At 41.0% G+C, this 18,227-nt stretch overlaps 1 protein-coding gene across 2 annotated transcripts in view; it reads right to left on the bottom strand.

The window, feature by feature from the left end:
* Positions 1–8,474: 8,474 nt before the first annotated feature.
* LOC147630801 (xanthine dehydrogenase 2-like) overlaps positions 8,475–18,227 on the bottom strand; it is a 57,311-nt gene continuing 47,558 nt past the window's right edge. The window contains exons 10-14 of one of the 2 annotated variants that reach the window (XM_086810788.1): positions 10,718–10,879; positions 10,462–10,596; positions 9,786–10,022; positions 9,279–9,452; positions 8,475–9,198 (exon numbers count right to left, since the gene is read on the bottom strand). In XM_086810788.1, coding sequence (XP_086666914.1) covers positions 9,178–9,198; positions 9,279–9,452; positions 9,786–10,022; positions 10,462–10,596; positions 10,718–10,879 — 729 coding nt within the window. In that variant the 3' untranslated portion in view covers positions 8,475–9,177. The remainder of the gene's footprint in view (positions 9,199–9,278; positions 9,453–9,785; positions 10,023–10,461; positions 10,597–10,717; positions 10,880–18,227) is intronic. The other variant, XM_086810787.1, reaches the window with a different exon arrangement.

Genomic DNA, 18,227 nt, shown 5'->3' with positions numbered 1-18,227 from the left:
TTTTAAAATAGCCAAATAATTTTGGTGGCTCTTGAAAAATAGCCAATTGGCTATAAATATCCCCTAATTATTTCCTTGGTGCCTCACCTATCTATATAATATGAGGCCAGATATCCAGTAGTGAAGTTACCTCTAAGATGTCTTCTGAATTCCTACAATAATTTGGATTAAATGAAAGAAGATAAGTGTCTCTCTGGCACTTGCTCAACCCTCTTGAAGGAAGAGATCAATTACTCCACAATCAAATGTGCTCCTGCTCCTATCATGAGACCATAATGCATTGAACTTTTGATACTAGGATTTGGAATTTAGGGTTTATAATGTAAGGTTTGGGGTTTGGGGTTTAGGGCTTAGGGTTTAGAATTTAGGCTTTAAGATTTGGGGTTTAGTGTTTAGAATTTGGGATTTAGGGTCTATAGTGTAAGGTTTAGGATTTAAAATTTAGGCTTTGAGATTTTGGATTTGGGGTTAAAGGTTTAGGGTTTGGGTTTAGGGTCTAGGATTTACAATTTGGAGTTTTGGGTTTAGGGTTTATTGGGGTTTGGGTTTAGGGTTTAGGGTTTTGATTTTAGGGTTTAGGGTTTAGGGTTTAGGGTTTAGGGATTAGGGTTTAGAGTTTGGAGTTTGGGCTTTAGGTTTTAAGGTTTAGGGTTTAGGGTTTAGGATTGGGGTTTGGGGTTTGAGATTTAGGTTTTAGGGTTTAGAGTTTAGGATTTCAGGGTTTAGGATTGGGGTTTGAGGATTTGGGGTTTGGGGTTTACAGTTTACAGTTTAGGATTTAGGATTTAGGATTTAGGGTTTAAGGTTGGGGTTTGGAGATTCGAGTTTAGGGCCAAACCTATAGAAACTTATGCTAATAATGGGTCTTCAATCCACTAAGCTTATCGCTTTTGTAAATGCGGTCTTGAGGCACTACATGTGACATGTTGGTGTCTCAAATGGTGTGATGTCCTTCTTTATTCTTTTGTCTTTTCTCTTAGTTCAAATCTAAGGGGATTTGGGTAATACAACATTACCTTATATCGGCCTAAACATTATGATTAGACCTTCACTCTCCTTTAATTCTTCTAGAGCGCCTTTACTATCATGAGATTATCATGAAACAAACAATGATGTGGATGATTCCATATTACATTGGCCATATTTTTTAATATTTGCATGGGATTTAGGAGATGATTTATCAGTAAGAAGTCCCAATAGGGGAGTTCATGAAAGATGGAGAGTCTTATCATTCCATTTGAGGTGGAAGTCCCAATAGGGGAGTTCATGAAGATGGAGAGTCTTATCATTCCTAGTGGAAGTTGGTTTCCATTCAATCACCATGACTCTAACCAACCACACTTGCCTTCAAAGATCGTGGTTTTCAACCAATGTTGTCATACCATATTTTTGAGATGTTCAAAGTGAACCTGAACGTTGCCACATATTGGACATGCATGATAATTGATAAACTTGTATATGAAGTAAAACCAATTGAAATGAATATTAAGCGTATAAAAATACTCACTATACCATACATGAAACACTTTACCCAAAATAAAGTCCTGAGTCTTGAATAGTTATGCATGGTCCACATCAATATAGCCTTGATGTCACATCTCATTGATTTTTATGAGATATTGACATATCTTGCGCCACAAAATTTGAAGCTCTTCAATATGTGGTTCCATGTATACATCCATGTTCTTAACTTTATATATTTCCCTGCTGGTATAAAAAGAGCAAGCATCAAATTCCCCTTCTTGATACTCATACATGGTGGAATAATATTATAATTCACCAATATTGCTGACCATGTAGACCATGTTATGGAATGCAATATAAATGGATTTATATCATTTATTCCCAAACCAAGTCGTAGTCGAATTAAGTGTCGAGGCTTCTACATAAACTTTGGCCATTTTTTCTCCAAATGTTTCCATGTAGCACACAATCAATTGGAATCTTTAAGCTACTATCACAAGAGAAATTTCTGGAGTGCCATGTCATTAGAATAACTATGTATGTGTTATACTCTAGGAATGATTAGAAAATGTATCAATACTTTTGAAGGAATTTTGTTTTCTAGCACATTTTGTGATATCAATTGAGCACCACATTTTGGACAAGGTATGCTACTTGAAAATTCTTCATGATATAGAATGCAATCATTTGGAAATGCATGGATTAAAATTATAATACATGCCTATACTAGTTAGTATCTTCTTTGCTTCATCTCATGTCTCAAGTTTGACCTTCAGGTAATTAAGTCCATAGAAATCTATTATTGCCAGATGAAAATATATTGATTCACATTTGTGTAACTTAAAAGCGACCTAAAAACCGCAGAGACATTATTGTTAGACTATCCATACCTTGACTATAAGTTGAGAATTGAGAGGTAAGATCTTAATCTATAGGTTTTTTTTCTCCTTGATAACAATGAGACTTCTGATCCTTGCCTCCTCTTGTGAGATATTTGTTTGATGGGAACCAAATCTATCATGTCCTCCATTGGTTCCTTGATCATTAGAGACAAATCCTTTGTGTTAGGCAACTCTTCCTTAATTTGCACTTCCACATAGTCTTGACCAGAGTGTGCTTTCTCAACCCCTTGTGAATTTCTAGAGGCATATCTCCACCTTCCAAATTGCTTTATCCATCCCTTGTGAATTTCTAGAGGCATGTCTCCACCTTCTAGATTGCTTTCTCCATCCCTTGTGAATTTCTAGAGGCATGTCTTCACCTTCCAAATTTCCTTTTCCATCCCTTGTGAATTTCTAGTGGCATATCTCCACCCCTTCTAGATTGCACACACATTCGGTTACACTCACAAGCTGCAGTGCTAGCTAGGTCTTGGGCCTATGAAAAATCATGATCAATCTTTTTCTTATGAGAAGACATTTGACAAAAATAGTACTTACATTAGTCAAACACTAAAACATAGTACTTATATTAGACAAAAATAGTACTTATGCTTTCTCCATCTTTTGTGAACTTCTAGAGGCATGTCTCCACCTTCTAGATCGCACATGCTCATTTGATTGCACTGGCAAATACTATTCTTTATCCTTATGAAAAAAGTAAACATGAGAAATCTTTTACTTATTAGAAGATATATATTTAATAAATATATATCCTTTTCTTATCAAAAGACATATATTTAAGATATAAATGTTGATATTTAAAACCGTTGGTCCACTAATAACAAAAATATCTCAATGTTTACAAGCCATCTTAATTGACCACCAAAGCCCATAACTTTGCACCCAGCTTTCGTGGAAATTGGCTAAGGAAGGAAACAACATTTATAATTAAAAAAAGCCTTGAAATTGGGCCAACCTCTTGTAGTGATTCAATATTAATTGGTACGCACCATGCTAGTATTATGAATGATTTCCATGCTCTAGTTAGTATTATGAATGATTTCCATGTTGTTGTTCACTATTTCCATGTTGTTGTTCACTTTATAGCGTTATTGGTGTTTGAGTAAGCGTAATCATGTTGGGATTGATTGAGGTGGATTCTTATATAATTTTAATAACTAATGTGATGTACATCTTGATGAGCATAGGTGTGACGATGGAATAGTGCAAAGTCATTGGTGGAAGTGTGAGATTTCTAATTAAGGTGTTGAGTGGAGCCAATTTTTTGGGTCAAGATCTTAGATTTCCTAATTGGATTTTATATCCCCAATTATTTATGCCATGTAATTTTTTAGCAAGATGGCTAAAAAGCCCGAGCTCCAAGAGCTATTTATGCATTTCTCTATAATTGGAGGAAGGGATAAATTTATGAAAGATATTATTCTCTCGTTGGTTTTTTGAATGAATATTATAAATGGGAAGTAGAGCCACCACCTGAAGGGTGCAGATTGGACCCAGTGTGGTGTTTTCTTCTCTTCCTTGCATGCTTTCTTCTCGCATTTGTGGTTTATTCTTTTCTTGTAGAACTAATCTCTTTTCAAGGCAATATATAATGGAATATTTCTTTTGATAAAGTGTCACTTCTTTTGCATATATTAACATTGGGTCTTGATCTGATGTGATGGATTAAACTATCTGGTCAACTCTATAGACTTGGTTTTTGCTTGATATAACTTAAATCTTTATACTTAATCATTTGTGTATCCTAATCTGAATGGTAAATTTAGTATGGCTATATAGAAAAGTTCATTATCGGTTATATGGAGTTAGATTGCATTCCCTTAATTCAAAGTATAGCTATGATGTTACCAAATTGGTTGTTGTCAGAACATTCCTCATACTAATTTCCCACATATAGTGTGAGCCTATCAAGTACATTCTTAGATAGGGGACACTAGTGAAAGGAGGATGGAAGGGAAACCTTTCTCTTCTTAGCCTAGTGTAAAACCGATCGCTTGAGAATTCCATAATAAAATCCTCTCTTTCCCTAAGAATAAATCTCTATGGTAAAAATCTCATCAACAAATAGAGGCCATAGATCCCCATTGAGTGTTTTTGCACCACATGTTTCATGTGTTTAATTGGATCTTGGTTTTGTTGTGACTCTTGCAGTAACACCCAACTAAAACTAACGAAACCCCAAAGGAAAAAAAATGAATTACCAAGTTTTAGATTGCCAATCCGATTCCATTCAACGATCCCAAGTTTTTGATCACCACCTACATCCCAAATTTTGGATCGCCACACCTGACTCTTGCTTGTCGATCCCAATGCTTTGATCCTGATGACACGACGATCCTAAAATCTTCACTTCTGGTTGTCAATCTCAATTCTCTTATCCCGATTTGCCGATCCTAACTTTAGATCGCACACACACAGTCTCTCTCTCTCTCTCTCTCTCTCTCTCTCTCTCTATATATATATATATATATATGTGTGTGTGTGTGTGTGTGTGTGTGTGTGTGTGTGTGTGTGTGTGTGTGTGTGTGTGTGTGTCTCCTTTGGTGAGGTTTGTCGATGAAGATGCATAGACTCCGGGGTCTTTCCTTTGAGTTCCTTGTTAGAGATAGATGGTTTGGCTGTGGGAATTTCTTCAGGAATAGCCTGCTGATTGTGAGGTTTTGGCATCGAACTTCGTAGGTGAGAATGGGGTTGAAGGAGTAGAGGCTTTGTCGGAGAGTCGGTCGTTGGCGCAAATGGTAGGTCATTGTGTAGAGGGGCTTTTGTGGAAGAGGCTTGTATCCTTTTGCATTCAGCATCATAGATATCCATTAAAGTCGGATCCTCTTCCTTGCTATATGGTATTGTCACTTTTTGTCGTCGTTGACCATCATGATGACTCTATCGCTAGCAAAGCACAATGGTGCTTGGGCAGCAATAGCATGGAAGGATCTATGCGAGATAGATGTTTTAAGATATCCACAACAGACTCTTGCATAAACCATCCCTCTACCATGCTTGATTTTGGCATTTCTCTTTATCTCACAAAGTCCTTTAAGGTTTTCATGAACCTTTCAAGAAAAAACATCCATCAAACATGGACAAAACACAAAGTGCCACTTCATCAACCAAATGCACCACAAGATGCAATTGGCTAGTGAGAATTGTTCTAGGAATGTTTTTCTCGATTATACATACTGCCTCAATAGAATTGATCCTACATCCATTGAGCTATCTCAATGGATGTAGGATCTATCTCCTTTCAGGATATGTACCTACATACATAACAATCATGTTTACTATTTATTATACATGTGATCTCATGAGAATACCAAATATTAAATATAACTTAGAGAGTGAGTTCAAGAGAAGATTCATACCTCACCAAACTTTCTATTTATATATATATATATATATATATATATATAGTGTTTTTATCCCTCTTTTGATAGGATTCCCCATTTGTCTTCTCCACTAATCCATTACATTGAGGGTAGTAAGGAGAAGAATATGTGTTTACTTCTAAGTTTCCTTCCTCCAAACATAACACATCCTTCTAGCAGTTCCAAAGAGAAAAGGATACTAAGTTCTATTCTTTTTAAGACTCTTGGTGATAGGGTGAGGTAATTTCTCTTGTAGCTTAGGTTTAGAACTAGCCTTTTTTGTTATTCTTTGGCATGATGAATTGTTAACATGATGTTCTTTCTCACTACTTTTCTTTTGAACCACAAGACTCTCAGCCTTGTGAGGTCTATAGTGACACTAGCAGCATGATAAGCACCTCGACCTCCATAGTATTCATGTTCTAATTTCTTCAGCCTTTACTCCGTCCCTTACACGTATGAGTAACATCTTCCCCATAGCTTCTTTGTGAGCATGGCCACCTCCCCACAATGAATCAAGGTAGCAACCATTCACGACTCCCAAGCTTGCCTTCAAACTCTGCATTGGCCATTAATCTTTAAATCGTTCTCTGGTCTCTTACCAAAAAATTACTTCTGCTAACTATGTGTTAGTAGTGTAATTACTACTATTCATAATTCTTTTCTTGAGCCAATCAAGGGTTCACCTCTACCACTGCTTCCTATTGAGCTCGGGGTTCAAAGTCTAAGGGTGGCTTTGTTTGAATAATGGGGAGACAAGGACTCGATTTCACATTGTCTTGATCAGTTAAGAGTCATGGAAGAAGACACAGACCTAGCATTTGAGAAAAATGAGATTAGAGCTCAAAAGATTAAAGACAGATTTGATAAACTACAAAAGAAACCTAAAACCAAGGTAAATTCATTGGTACTCAGATATGATAACAAGCTAGATAATAGACATGATAAAAATTTGATGATCCATTGGGAAGGGCCTTATCAAGCTAGATAATAGACATGATTTGAAAAATTGATGATCCATTGGGAACGGCCTTATCAAGCTAGATAATAGACATGATAAAAATTGATGATCCGTTAGGAAGGGCCTTATCAAGTCCATCAATGTTTTATAAATAGGTCATTTCAGTTAAAGGATTTGAATGGAGACTTACACAAAGATAGAGTAAATGGTCTACCAGCTTAAACCATTCTTGACAAGAGTAGATTGAAAAAGATCCATTTGTTAAGGAAGGTACGTAGGAGGCACTACGTACGTACCTTAACAAATGAGGGGATGTTGCATGGACTTGCTTATAGCTTGGTTCTAGATATTCCAAGTGTGTTCCATGCCTCCAATGCTCCAACTGAGATCAAATTGAACAAAAATTAAAAAAATGTTTAACCTAAACAAACTAGTGGGTTTGCATTCAAACCAGGCAATGTGCTAAACACCAATGCAAAGGTATAGCAAGGGACTCCTTACCTAAATAATGGGCATATCCCTGCACTACCTCAAAGTAGAGATGTAGCAATTAGAAGAGCAGATGATGGTGTTGAAGAGAAGTTTCAATGATGAAGAAGGCATGGAAGATCATGTTTCAACTTTAGTAGACCAAGCACATGCTGAGATGATGTAAAAATGACAACACGATGAAAAGTTGGTAGATGTGGAGAGGGATAGAGGCAATGCTCAATCAAGTGTAGATAGTGAAGAGACTAAACTAGAAACCAATTCTAAACAACTAGAGTCATAAAACCAAGGAACAACTTTAAAAACTTTTTTATCAAATGCATAACAAATTGCATAAAGCCTAGAAAGAACAACTTTACTACAAACTTCTTTATCAAATGCATAACAAATGACACCTTGAGAAAGATGACATGATACCACAATCGTGGAGGCTCTATAGACAATCTTGAGAATCAATTAGGAATCAAGCTGGATAGAGACTCATGAGAGAATAGCACATCACCATGCAAATCGATACAATGACACAAGTAGTGGCATTATACACACACTAAAGTGCAGGCGTGCAAATTTTCTTTTGCAAAAGCTTGGCCACACTTTTAAGAAATCAAAGATGCAGGCATCCATATTTGAGAAATCAAGGAGCTCTTGCAAGGGTAATCCACTCCCCTAGATAGAAACCTAGACGTAGTGAAGACACAAGTGAAGGCAATTGCCTCCAATGAGTAGTGGGTGGAGAGATTAAAGGATAATATCTACACACTTAGGACGAGGGATGACACACTAAATAAACGACTTGCAAGAGAGCAATGTGAGTAATGGGTGGAGAGATTAAAGGATAATATTTACACCCTTAGGATGACGGATGACACACTGAAGAAACAACTTTACAACAATGATTATATCTACACACTTACAAGAGAGCAATGTACAACAATGAGCAATAATAATATCTACACCCTTAGGATGAGGGATGACACTCTAAAGAAACAACTTGTGAGCAATGTACAACAATGATTATCACATCAACTATTGCTTCAAAAAATTATCCTCTAGAAAGGTTGTACAGGGTTAAGGGTGAACAAAACGTGCATTGACCTAGTTTTGTACCATATTTGATGGCTGTTTGTGTATCCCTACTGCCACTATTTGTGAGCAGATGTTGGATGTAGCAAAATCATTAAGGTTCTCTCAAAGTCCTTTATCCAAAAACAAAATTCATAAACATTTTTAGATCCTTGAAGTAGGCCTAGCCTTCACCATGAAGGTTAAAATGGTGGCTGATGGAATGATGGATACTTTAATAAAACCTTCTTAGGTTGTTAAAAACATCTTTCAATTTCATCTTTCTTACATTGAATCAAGCTTTAATCTCTCATTGTTGGGACGAAAAGAGGCTCACTCCTCTTCTCTAATCCCTTAATGTTATTTTTTGAAGGTAGAGGCCACCTTGTGTAATGATCTATACACCACTGATACTGAGCAGCTCTGACTTGTATGTATGTATAATGCACATCTACAGTAAGTTGTACAACATTAAGGTACAAAGACACATGCTGTACAACAATGTACCTCCTAAGCTTTAATTTTAACATTTAGAAGTTCATATCTAGCATTAATAAACCCTAAATGGATCAAATTTATAAGGCCTTCAGAATGGGACATGAAACCAAGGCCACCTGACCTGTACATTGTCCTCTCCAAGAGATCCCAATAAAGCAGGAAGAATGTCGCCGGCAGCAATCGGTCAAGGCGGCATTCATAGCTCTTCTATAAGCTTAGTTTTGGTCTAAAATCAGGTGCTGCAAATGGTTGAGTAAACTCATCAGCACAAGCCATTCTGATTCTTTCAGGCGTTGCCGGGCTATCTAGCACAAAGAAACCATCGTGTCCATGCTCTTTCCTGGCCGCAACAACAGCGTCTTTTATAGCAAAAAAAGCTGCAGATGCAAGGAACAGAGGCGGCTCTCCCACTGCCTTTGACGAGTGGATGGCCCTAACATTAGGTGCATCCTAGGACCCCCTCCCAAAAAAAAAAGAGCAAGTTTAACCAGCAATACAAAGCACGTAATGCCAAATATAAAATCCAAATTAAATGACTACCTTCAGAAGGGAAACCCGAAACTCCCCAGGAATATCATTTGCTGTGGGTAATTTATATGTTCCTGGACCCTGTGTAAACAGGTGGCCGGGCTTTACCCACAAATGATCTTTATCGCCCCATTTGACCTCTTCCAGAGCTACCCATCCAAGTCCTTGCACAAAGGCTCCCTCAATCTGCAAACATTTTGAGTGTCAGCAATCAGACCATCAGTATCTGCACGTGCTATATATGTCTTGCCCCAAGGGAGGACGATGCTGTAAAGAATCTACAGGGCGTGGCTATTGCTTTTCATGTTGACAATTACTTCCTGAGGCCTGCGGGATGTCCAAGGCATTGATTGGAGTGGTGAGGTTAAGGCCCTCCAAGGCATTGCTTAGAGTGTTAAGTGGATCAAAAGGACTTAGGGAACAACCAAGTCATTGGAGTGCTTAACGTGAAAGGTCCAAAAATGCCTAGGGCTGTACTACCAGAGAATATATAAGAAACTTTGGAAAAAGGGATACAACCTGCCCAATGTCAATAGCAGGATTCAGTGATGTCCCAACATCCATGACAATGTCTACTCTTCGTATTTGGAAATCTCCCGTGAGGGTGTCAACCTCAACCTCAGCGAAGGCAGCTCCAAAGGTGAAGTAATTGAAAGGCCTCCCCTTGCCAGTACTCCAATCAAAGCCAATATCAGGAGTTGCATGGAAACCATGAGCTGACAGGTCTACACGCTCGAGAAAGCACGCATTAGCCAACTGCACAGCAACAATAAATTTTTAAGGAAAAAGTAAGAGTAAATTTTATCTTCCTTTTTCTACTTCCCCGCAACCCCCCCACACCCCCCAAACACACACCCACCCACCCACTGATATACACAAAGACATTTATGCGCGTACGTACGTATTGTACATATTGGTGGGTATTGCACATATATAAATTGTATGTGTTGTGCATCATGCACATATGTATATATGTATGTAAGTAATACGTGCACATGTGTGTGTGCGTGTACATATGTATATATGTATGTATGTAATATGTGCACGTGTGTGCGTGTACGCGTTCATGTGTATTTACATATATGTATACACACGCATACACTCACTAACCCTCCGAAGAAAGAGGGCCAAGTAACTTAAATGATAAAACAAGAACAGGATCCTAAACCATGATGAGTTTGAAAAAGTGTGAGACCTGAGAAAATGATGAGAAAGAATTCCTTTCCGACACAGGTTGCATGCGAGCTTTTATCTGTTCACATGCATCTAGAACTGCTTGACCATACATGTCTGAGCTTGCCGAAGCTGCTGTTGGAGAAGCATTTGGAACCTGATAAAGCAGCACAGAAAATGTTGTGTTGAGAAAATATCTCCCAAAGAATATAGACCCTCTAAAAGAACAAAAACTGATGTCTCACTTTAGTAGCAAATAATTGGAGCCTTTTAGGTACCTTATCTGTGCTTGTCTCAGAGATAAACACTGAGCTTGTAGGGATGCCAAAGGATGAGGCAGCAATCTGTGCAACTTTGGTGTGCAAGCCTTGTCCCATTTCGACTCCTCCATGTGTGACTAGAACCGTCCCGTCCGTATAGACTTGAACCAAAGCCCCTGCCTGCAGACTCCATGAGAGAATATAGAGAAGACCTAAATTAGAACAAGCAAATTCATAATTGAAAAAGAATGACCATAAGAAAGTGCATTGCAATTGACTATGCAGGTCAAGCTCGGCAGCTTGTTGTTTCTTAGGACAGCCCTGCAAACCTACCAGCATCCGAAAAGAAGAAAGACCCTAAGGGTCTATGAGACTAAAAATAAGTACATATGATCCATGAATAACTGGATGTCGGAAACAATAAACATCTACCAAATAAAACAGGCCTACGTACTATGTGAGCCCGTGTATAAAGATGTTAGCCACATTTGGTTAGAATTACTTCCCACACAGGGTCTCGCCACTGTTGTAACACTCTTCGAAACCGCACCATGCGCTTTAATGACGTAAGGCTATGGGATCTAGCCGAGTCTACAACATGTGTACTGTTGGCTAAGATGGAATTTGTATATACATAGCATAGATGTTAGCTTAACTAGCTTTTGGACCCCTAGACATATCATGGACAGCCGGGCATTTGTGAAGGCCATGTATCAACTGATCAGTCGGTAAAAACTCACTGATTTCTATCATGCCAGAGAGTCCATAGTGCCCAGAATCTTGTCCACGCAAGGAACTGTGAGTAGTCTGATAATTCATTGGAATGTCTGCCAAAAAGCTAGAATTGCTTGGAAATAGGATGCGGAGGAAAACAATCCTTCAAATATCCAGAAAGCCTATCAAGAAGAGCACGAGAATACTGACAGTGCCAAAGCAAATGAGGTACCATTTCTCGTGCATGATACAGTGTAGTGAGGTAATGTCTCTTGGCCAGTAGTATACCCACAGGAAGCACCCCAACCAGGCATCTCCACAAGAAGACTCTCTGTTTCAAAGGCAGTTTATTTTTCCAAATTCTATTAAGGCATGTTTTCCACCAACGCAATGGCTTTAATATCTGCCAAAGCTGATTAGCATGCTCAGCAATCCATGGGGGAGGAATAATCAACTTATATGCTCTGGCTGCAGTCAACTGAACAAATGACATACGCTTATAACGAGGCATCTATCTATCTAATCCAATCCATCACCCTCTTTTGTGCATTTAGCAGCAGAACCAGTTGTATATTTTATGAAAGACATTTTAACAGTATATACATATCGAACATGTGGATTTATTTACAGTGATTCATATTTACATCTCAGTCTTATGTATCATAGATTTTGAATTCTATGTGGCATGAGACAACTCATATCCAATGTCATCATCCATAAAAATAATTCCACTTCCTTTACTACTTTAGCCCATTTTTTTTCCAATTCTTATGGCAGCTTCTAGAGTTACTATTCCACTTCCTTTACTATTCCACTTCCTTTACTACTTTAGCCCATTTTTTTTCCAATTCCTATGGCAGCTTCTAGAGTTACTGGTTGACCCATTAGTGGTTGATATGTTGACCAATTAGAAGATTGAATTGGGGTGTTGCCTTAATGAGACCACTTTGCGTGGTGTTTGCCATCCATCCTAACCAATTTTCTCTTTTTTCTTCTCTTTTCCTTTAACTGTCCCTATAGGCATAACATTCTGCTGCAACACATTAGTCACAACCTTTTGTTTTTCTTTATCCAAATGGGTTGAAAGAGAAGTCATCATAGAGCCCCGAGGTTGAGGCACCTGTACTGATGGTTGAGCTTTTGTCAGAGAAGAAATTACTGTCACGGGTGGCTTGTGGAGAACACTCGGGCATTCTGATGCATGATGCCCAAATTTATGACAATTGAAACATGCACTTACAAAGACTCCCCATTTCAATTCAAAATGCTTATCATATGGATGAGGATTTTGCACATGTATGGGCTGATTTGCAAGAGGGTATTGCTGTCCCATCTTATGTCATAAGAGATGGATATCTCATGATGCAAAATCGTATGTGTGTGGTAAAGAACCTTCGCCATAAGGTTATGGATGAGTGCCATGCCTCCATATGCAGGTCATAGAGGCATTTTGGCCACAGCACAAGCTTTGGAGAGGTATTTCTTTTGGCCAGATATTCGCAAGGATATTGAAGCATATGTACGTGAATGTACGGTATGTCAAAAGGTCAAGTTTGACCGACATAAAACACCTGGATTGCTTCAGCCTTTGCCTATACCAAATGAACCATGGGAAAGCATTGCTATGGATTTCATTATGGATTTGCCAAGGACGCCACAGGGAAATGATGCTATTTGGACCATCATTGACAGGTTTAGCAAGCAGGCACATTTCATTCCCGTGCGCAAGACAATAAAGCCAGATCATATGGCTAGGATGTTTTTGGCACAGATATTCAAACACCATGGCATGCCTAAATCTATTGTGGGGGATAGAGATCCTAGAACCACAAGCTTATTTTGGCGCGCATTGTTTGACAATATGGGTAAAAAGCTGAACTTCTCATCAACTTACCATCCACAGACAGATGGGCAAAGTGAAATAGCAAATTCAGCCGTCCTCGACTTGCTGAAATCTTATGTATCCGACCACAAATCGGATTGGGAGAAGTATTTACCACTTGTGGAGTTTGCCTACAACAATACGGTACATACTTCTACGGGCAAGGCGCCCTTTGAGATTATCTATGGCAAGGTGGTACTACCACCCATCCTTCGTACAAAGGATGAGATTTTTGCAGCAGATGAGTATGTCAGAGACTTGGATACTGCATTTGCACAGGTACGGACAGCCATACAGAGGTCTCAAACCAAGAATAAAAAGACAGCTGATAAGCATAGAAGGGATGTACAATTCAAACAAGGTGATTGGGTCTTGCTAAAATTTGAAAAGGCACGCCTTCGGAAGAGGCCAGGAAAAGAGGGAAAGTACCCTAAACTTTCCAACAGGTACTATGGACCTTTTCAGATCTTGGAGAAGATCAATGATGTTGCATTTCGGCTTGTACTCCCAGATCATTGGAACATGCATAATGCTTTTCATGTCAGCCTATTGAGGCCTTATGTGGGACCGACACCGTTTGAGCCGGTTTTGGAAGACCCACCCGAGGTGGATGAGCTGGAAGAGATTCTTCAACCTGAACAGATTGTTTTTCACAAGGAACGAAAGCTTGCGGGAGGCAAACTTGTTCGTAGGTACCTTGTGAAGTTCAAGAATTATTCAGCTTTGGATGCGAAATGGATGGATGAGGCCTACTTCGAGGATTACCTAGATCTTTTGAAGGCCTATCTGGAGGCTTTTCAGTTGCGGTCAACTGATTAGAAGCCGGGGAGATGTCACAAACCCCTATATTCTAGGGACATGCGGATGCGTGTCAGGCCTAGAAACATGCGGATGCATGTATGTATTATACCTGGACATGTGTATGGATCATATGAGTGGATGCATATGAGTCCAAGGACATGGCAGGACATTTGTGGACTTTCGGGCGGTGCCCGTGTGGATTCCGGCCATGCACACATGGTGTGTTATGATGGCAGGCGGAATATTTTCAAGTACAAGAATGATGATAGGTGATTCTCCAAGTTTACATGTGCACAATGCATAAATGATGCATGCCATAACTTTATTTTACTTTGTGTGACATTGTCTTGCTGCCTGGACAATGCTTGTTATTTTGGCTTGTGAAGTCCGAAGGACGGGGGACGCCCGGGCACCTTGTGGACACGTGTGTGCACTCCTGTTTGGGCCCAAAATTGTGGGCTTATGGGTTTTGCAGGTGGTAAGTGCGTCCATACTCAATTTACAGCTTATTTCATTTACTACTAAAGTTTATTGGTTTGCAGGTCCACACTCATTAATAAGTGGCCGGACAACTTATGATGCGTTCGCATTTGGTTGGACCAAAATTAATGAAGTCCGGACAGCTTATGGCCATTTCCCATTTGGTTGGACCTAAACTTATACAAACAGGACAAATGCAACACTATGGGCTGGACACCTACCTGGACACCTTATGGGGACACATGTCAGCCAGTATGTGTACCCACCAAGCCCCTTAGGTGGCACTAGAAAAAGGCGCCTCCCTCAAGAGGCCTTTTGGGCTGTTTTATTCATTATTCAACACATTGGAGAGCTGGTTGGAGCTTTGGGAGTTGCTACAGGGTTGGTTGCTTGCTTCCCAGACTCACACAAGCTTGGATAACGATCCCCACACTCTTCTAAAGGGCTGGTTGGTAAATTTCAGACCTGCAATTTCTGGTTATTGCGAGTTTTGGGCTGGTTACAGGTGTCCAAAGTCAACTTGGATAGTACAGGACAACTCTAGGGACCTCCACAGGGCTGTAGGACCCTTACAGGTGGAATTCTCGCGATAGAAAGTTGCTGTTTTGGACTGGTTATTGCACAAAACAGACCGGACAGCAATGGAATATGTGAGCATAGATGTGTCTCAAGGATTCCTGGTATAACAGGTGCTTAGGGCAAGCATTGGGGACACTTGCTCGCGGAGAATACAGGTTTCTGGATCAGTTTCTCGCGTGGAAACAGGGCCTAAAGATCCATTTACATCTTGTGCAGGGCGGAGTACCTGTGAGGATTGTGATACTCTTGTGCAGGGCGGATGTACTTGTGAAGAGGCTTGTGCAGGGCGGATGTACCTGTGAAGAGGCTTGTGCAGGGCGGATGTACCTGTGTGTAGGGCGGATGTACCTCAGATTCTCTTGTTTGAAATGTATTCATTCATGATGTATTTGGAAGAATCAGGTGCAGGCTGGTGGTGAATCCCCAGGCACCCGTAATCTTGTACTTTGCAGACTCTTTTGGTAATATAACCTAAAGGGGGGGGGGGGGGGGTCAGCCTATCATCGGCCCCTTTATGTGGTGTACTGTCATTTTCAGCTTTGTGGTTGTAATGCTCAAGTGTTAAGTGCTCAGAATCTTGTTCACATTTATACGATTCCAATACACGCGTCCGCCTCCCGTTACACTCATCCACCTACCAATCTCACCACACTGACTTCTGCCGGTCTCACTACCTCACCACTCTCCCCACCTATTGGTCCTGCACCCACCATTTCAACATAGGACTCTTTTCCTCTTCTATCCCTCTTGACTTGGAGCACACAACTCCATTGAGTCCACAAGTCACCGATGCTTCCCTTGCCACCATCGGGGTGAATACCTCTCTCGGCCTTGCTTCACACCCACCATCTTCATCTCCATCCTCGCCATCGACATCTTCTTCGGATTCTTGAGCTGCCTCCTCCACATCTTGGGATCCCCAAGAATCTCCTTTCATAGATGCTATTCCTGATCCCTTTTGGGATGTGCTACCCTTCACCAGGCTTCCGCACACCTTGGATCTTCCGCGTACCGCCCGTGCCCGACATTTGGTGCGCAATTTCGACAGTGTGTCCCTCGAGGCACGCATCTACTCTGAGTACCTCAGAGATTATTTCATCCTACTATCAGAGGAATGGTCCCGGTTACATGGAGAGCTGCGCCGCACCAACCATACCATCCAGCAACTACGATCTCAGGAAGTGACCCAATTTCAAGAGGAGATGACACAAGCTACTACTATTATGCAACTTCGTGCAGAAGTTGCTACTCTCAAATCTTCTCTTACCGCATCCCAGCAGCATGCCACCACGCTAGAGGTGGAGCTTCAATCTGCTAGGTCACACCTGGCTACGGTGGATATGGATCTTGCACAGCTTCCCTCTCTTAGGGAGCAGGCCGCTTAGTTTCAGGCCGTGCGACAGACTTTGCAGTTTGCTTTTGGGGGCCTCATGGCCACACTTCTTGCCAAGTCAGAGTGCAGCTACTAGTGGACCCCCATGTACAGGGCAAGATGGCTCTACCGCTCCTCACACCTCAAACCTCTAGTTCACTTTTGGTTGCTGTTACATTAGAAGTATAGTATGTAGGATTTTCCTTCATGTTGATCAAATTATCTCTATTGTAATCTCTATTTTGAACTCATAAATATCACCCAATGTCTTGGCAACCTCTCCATCCTCTACATCGGCTTTTCTCTGCCATTCACTTAGGACGGTGAATCGATTAGTGGTGGGCGATCTGCAGCCACCCTAGCTGCCCACTCCTACGGCCACCTTGGTCCTTCACTTTTGGACCGGACAAAAGTGCCAGCTACCTTGGACCGGTCCAGCTCATCACTTTTGGACCGGACAAAAGTGCCAGCTACCTTGGTGTACACCACAATGAACATAGGGTCCCCTCTAGGACAATATGCCCTCGGGAGTCGTCACAAGCCAGCAGGGATGTGAGCTAAGGGGCGCACGCATAGCTCACTAGCACAGAGAACACACACATGAGCAAGAACACAAATGAACAAGAACATAGATGAGCAAGAGGACGCAGATTAGCAAGAGCAGTGAGAGTGGCGAGAACACTAGAACACGAAAATAGATGAGACTAGTATTGCTAGAATGATCCCCATCACACAATCCCATATCCTTTTGTACAGTGCAGCTTGGCCTTTGGACTGGTCCAAAGGTGACCATCAAGTGGCCCTGCTATCACTACCGAGGAGCGTGGTGTTCATCAAGTGAGCACAAAAGATAAGTGGTGCATCGTTGTAGTGTCAATGCAAGTGGTTCAAGTGGTGCGTTGGCCTAGGTGTCAATGCAATGAGCTGGACCAGTCCAAGGTAGCTGGCACTTTTGTCCGGTCCAAAAGTGATGAGCTGGACTGGTCCAAGGTAGTTGGCACTTTTGTCCGGTCCAAAAGTGAAGGACCAAGGTGGCCACAAAAGTGGGCAGCCAAGGTAGCTACACAGATAGAGGTGGAGCTTCAATCTGCTAGGTCACACCTAGCTACAGTGGATATGGATCTTGCACAGCTTCCCTCTCTTAGGGAGGAGGCCGCTCAGTTTTTCATTTCATTAATAAATATCACTGAACATGTTGATCAAATTATCTCTATTGTAATCTCTATTTTGAACTCATAAATATCACCCAATGTCTTGGCAGCGTCTCCATCCTCTACAACGGCTTTTCTCTGCCATTCACCGAGGATGGTAAATTGAGTAGTGGTGGGCGATCTGTAGCCACCCTGGCTGCCCACTCCTGCCGCCACCTTGGTCCTTCACTTTTTTACACCGGACAAAAGTGCCAGCTACCTTGGACCGGTCCAGCTCATCACTTTTGGGCCAGACAAAAGTGCCACCTACCTTGGACTGGTCCAGCTCATTGCATTGACACTAGGCCAACGCACCACTTGCACTGACACTACAACGATGCACCACTCGTATCTTGTGCTCACTTGATGAACACCACGCTCCTCGGCAATGATAGCAGGGCCACTTGATGGTCACCCTTGGACCAGTCCAAAGGCCAAGCAGCATTGTACGAAAGGATATGGGATTGTGTGATGGGGATCATTCTAGCAATACTAGTCTCATCTACTTTC

The sequence above is a fragment of the Cibotium barometz genome, chromosome 16 (genome assembly GCF_041138505.1).
Source record: "Cibotium barometz isolate CiBa-2024 chromosome 16, ASM4113850v1, whole genome shotgun sequence".
Lineage (NCBI taxonomy): Eukaryota > Viridiplantae > Streptophyta > Polypodiopsida > Cyatheales > Cibotiaceae > Cibotium > Cibotium barometz.
Note: the sequence above shows the minus strand (reverse complement) of the source record. Positions and strands in the feature narration are given on the sequence as shown.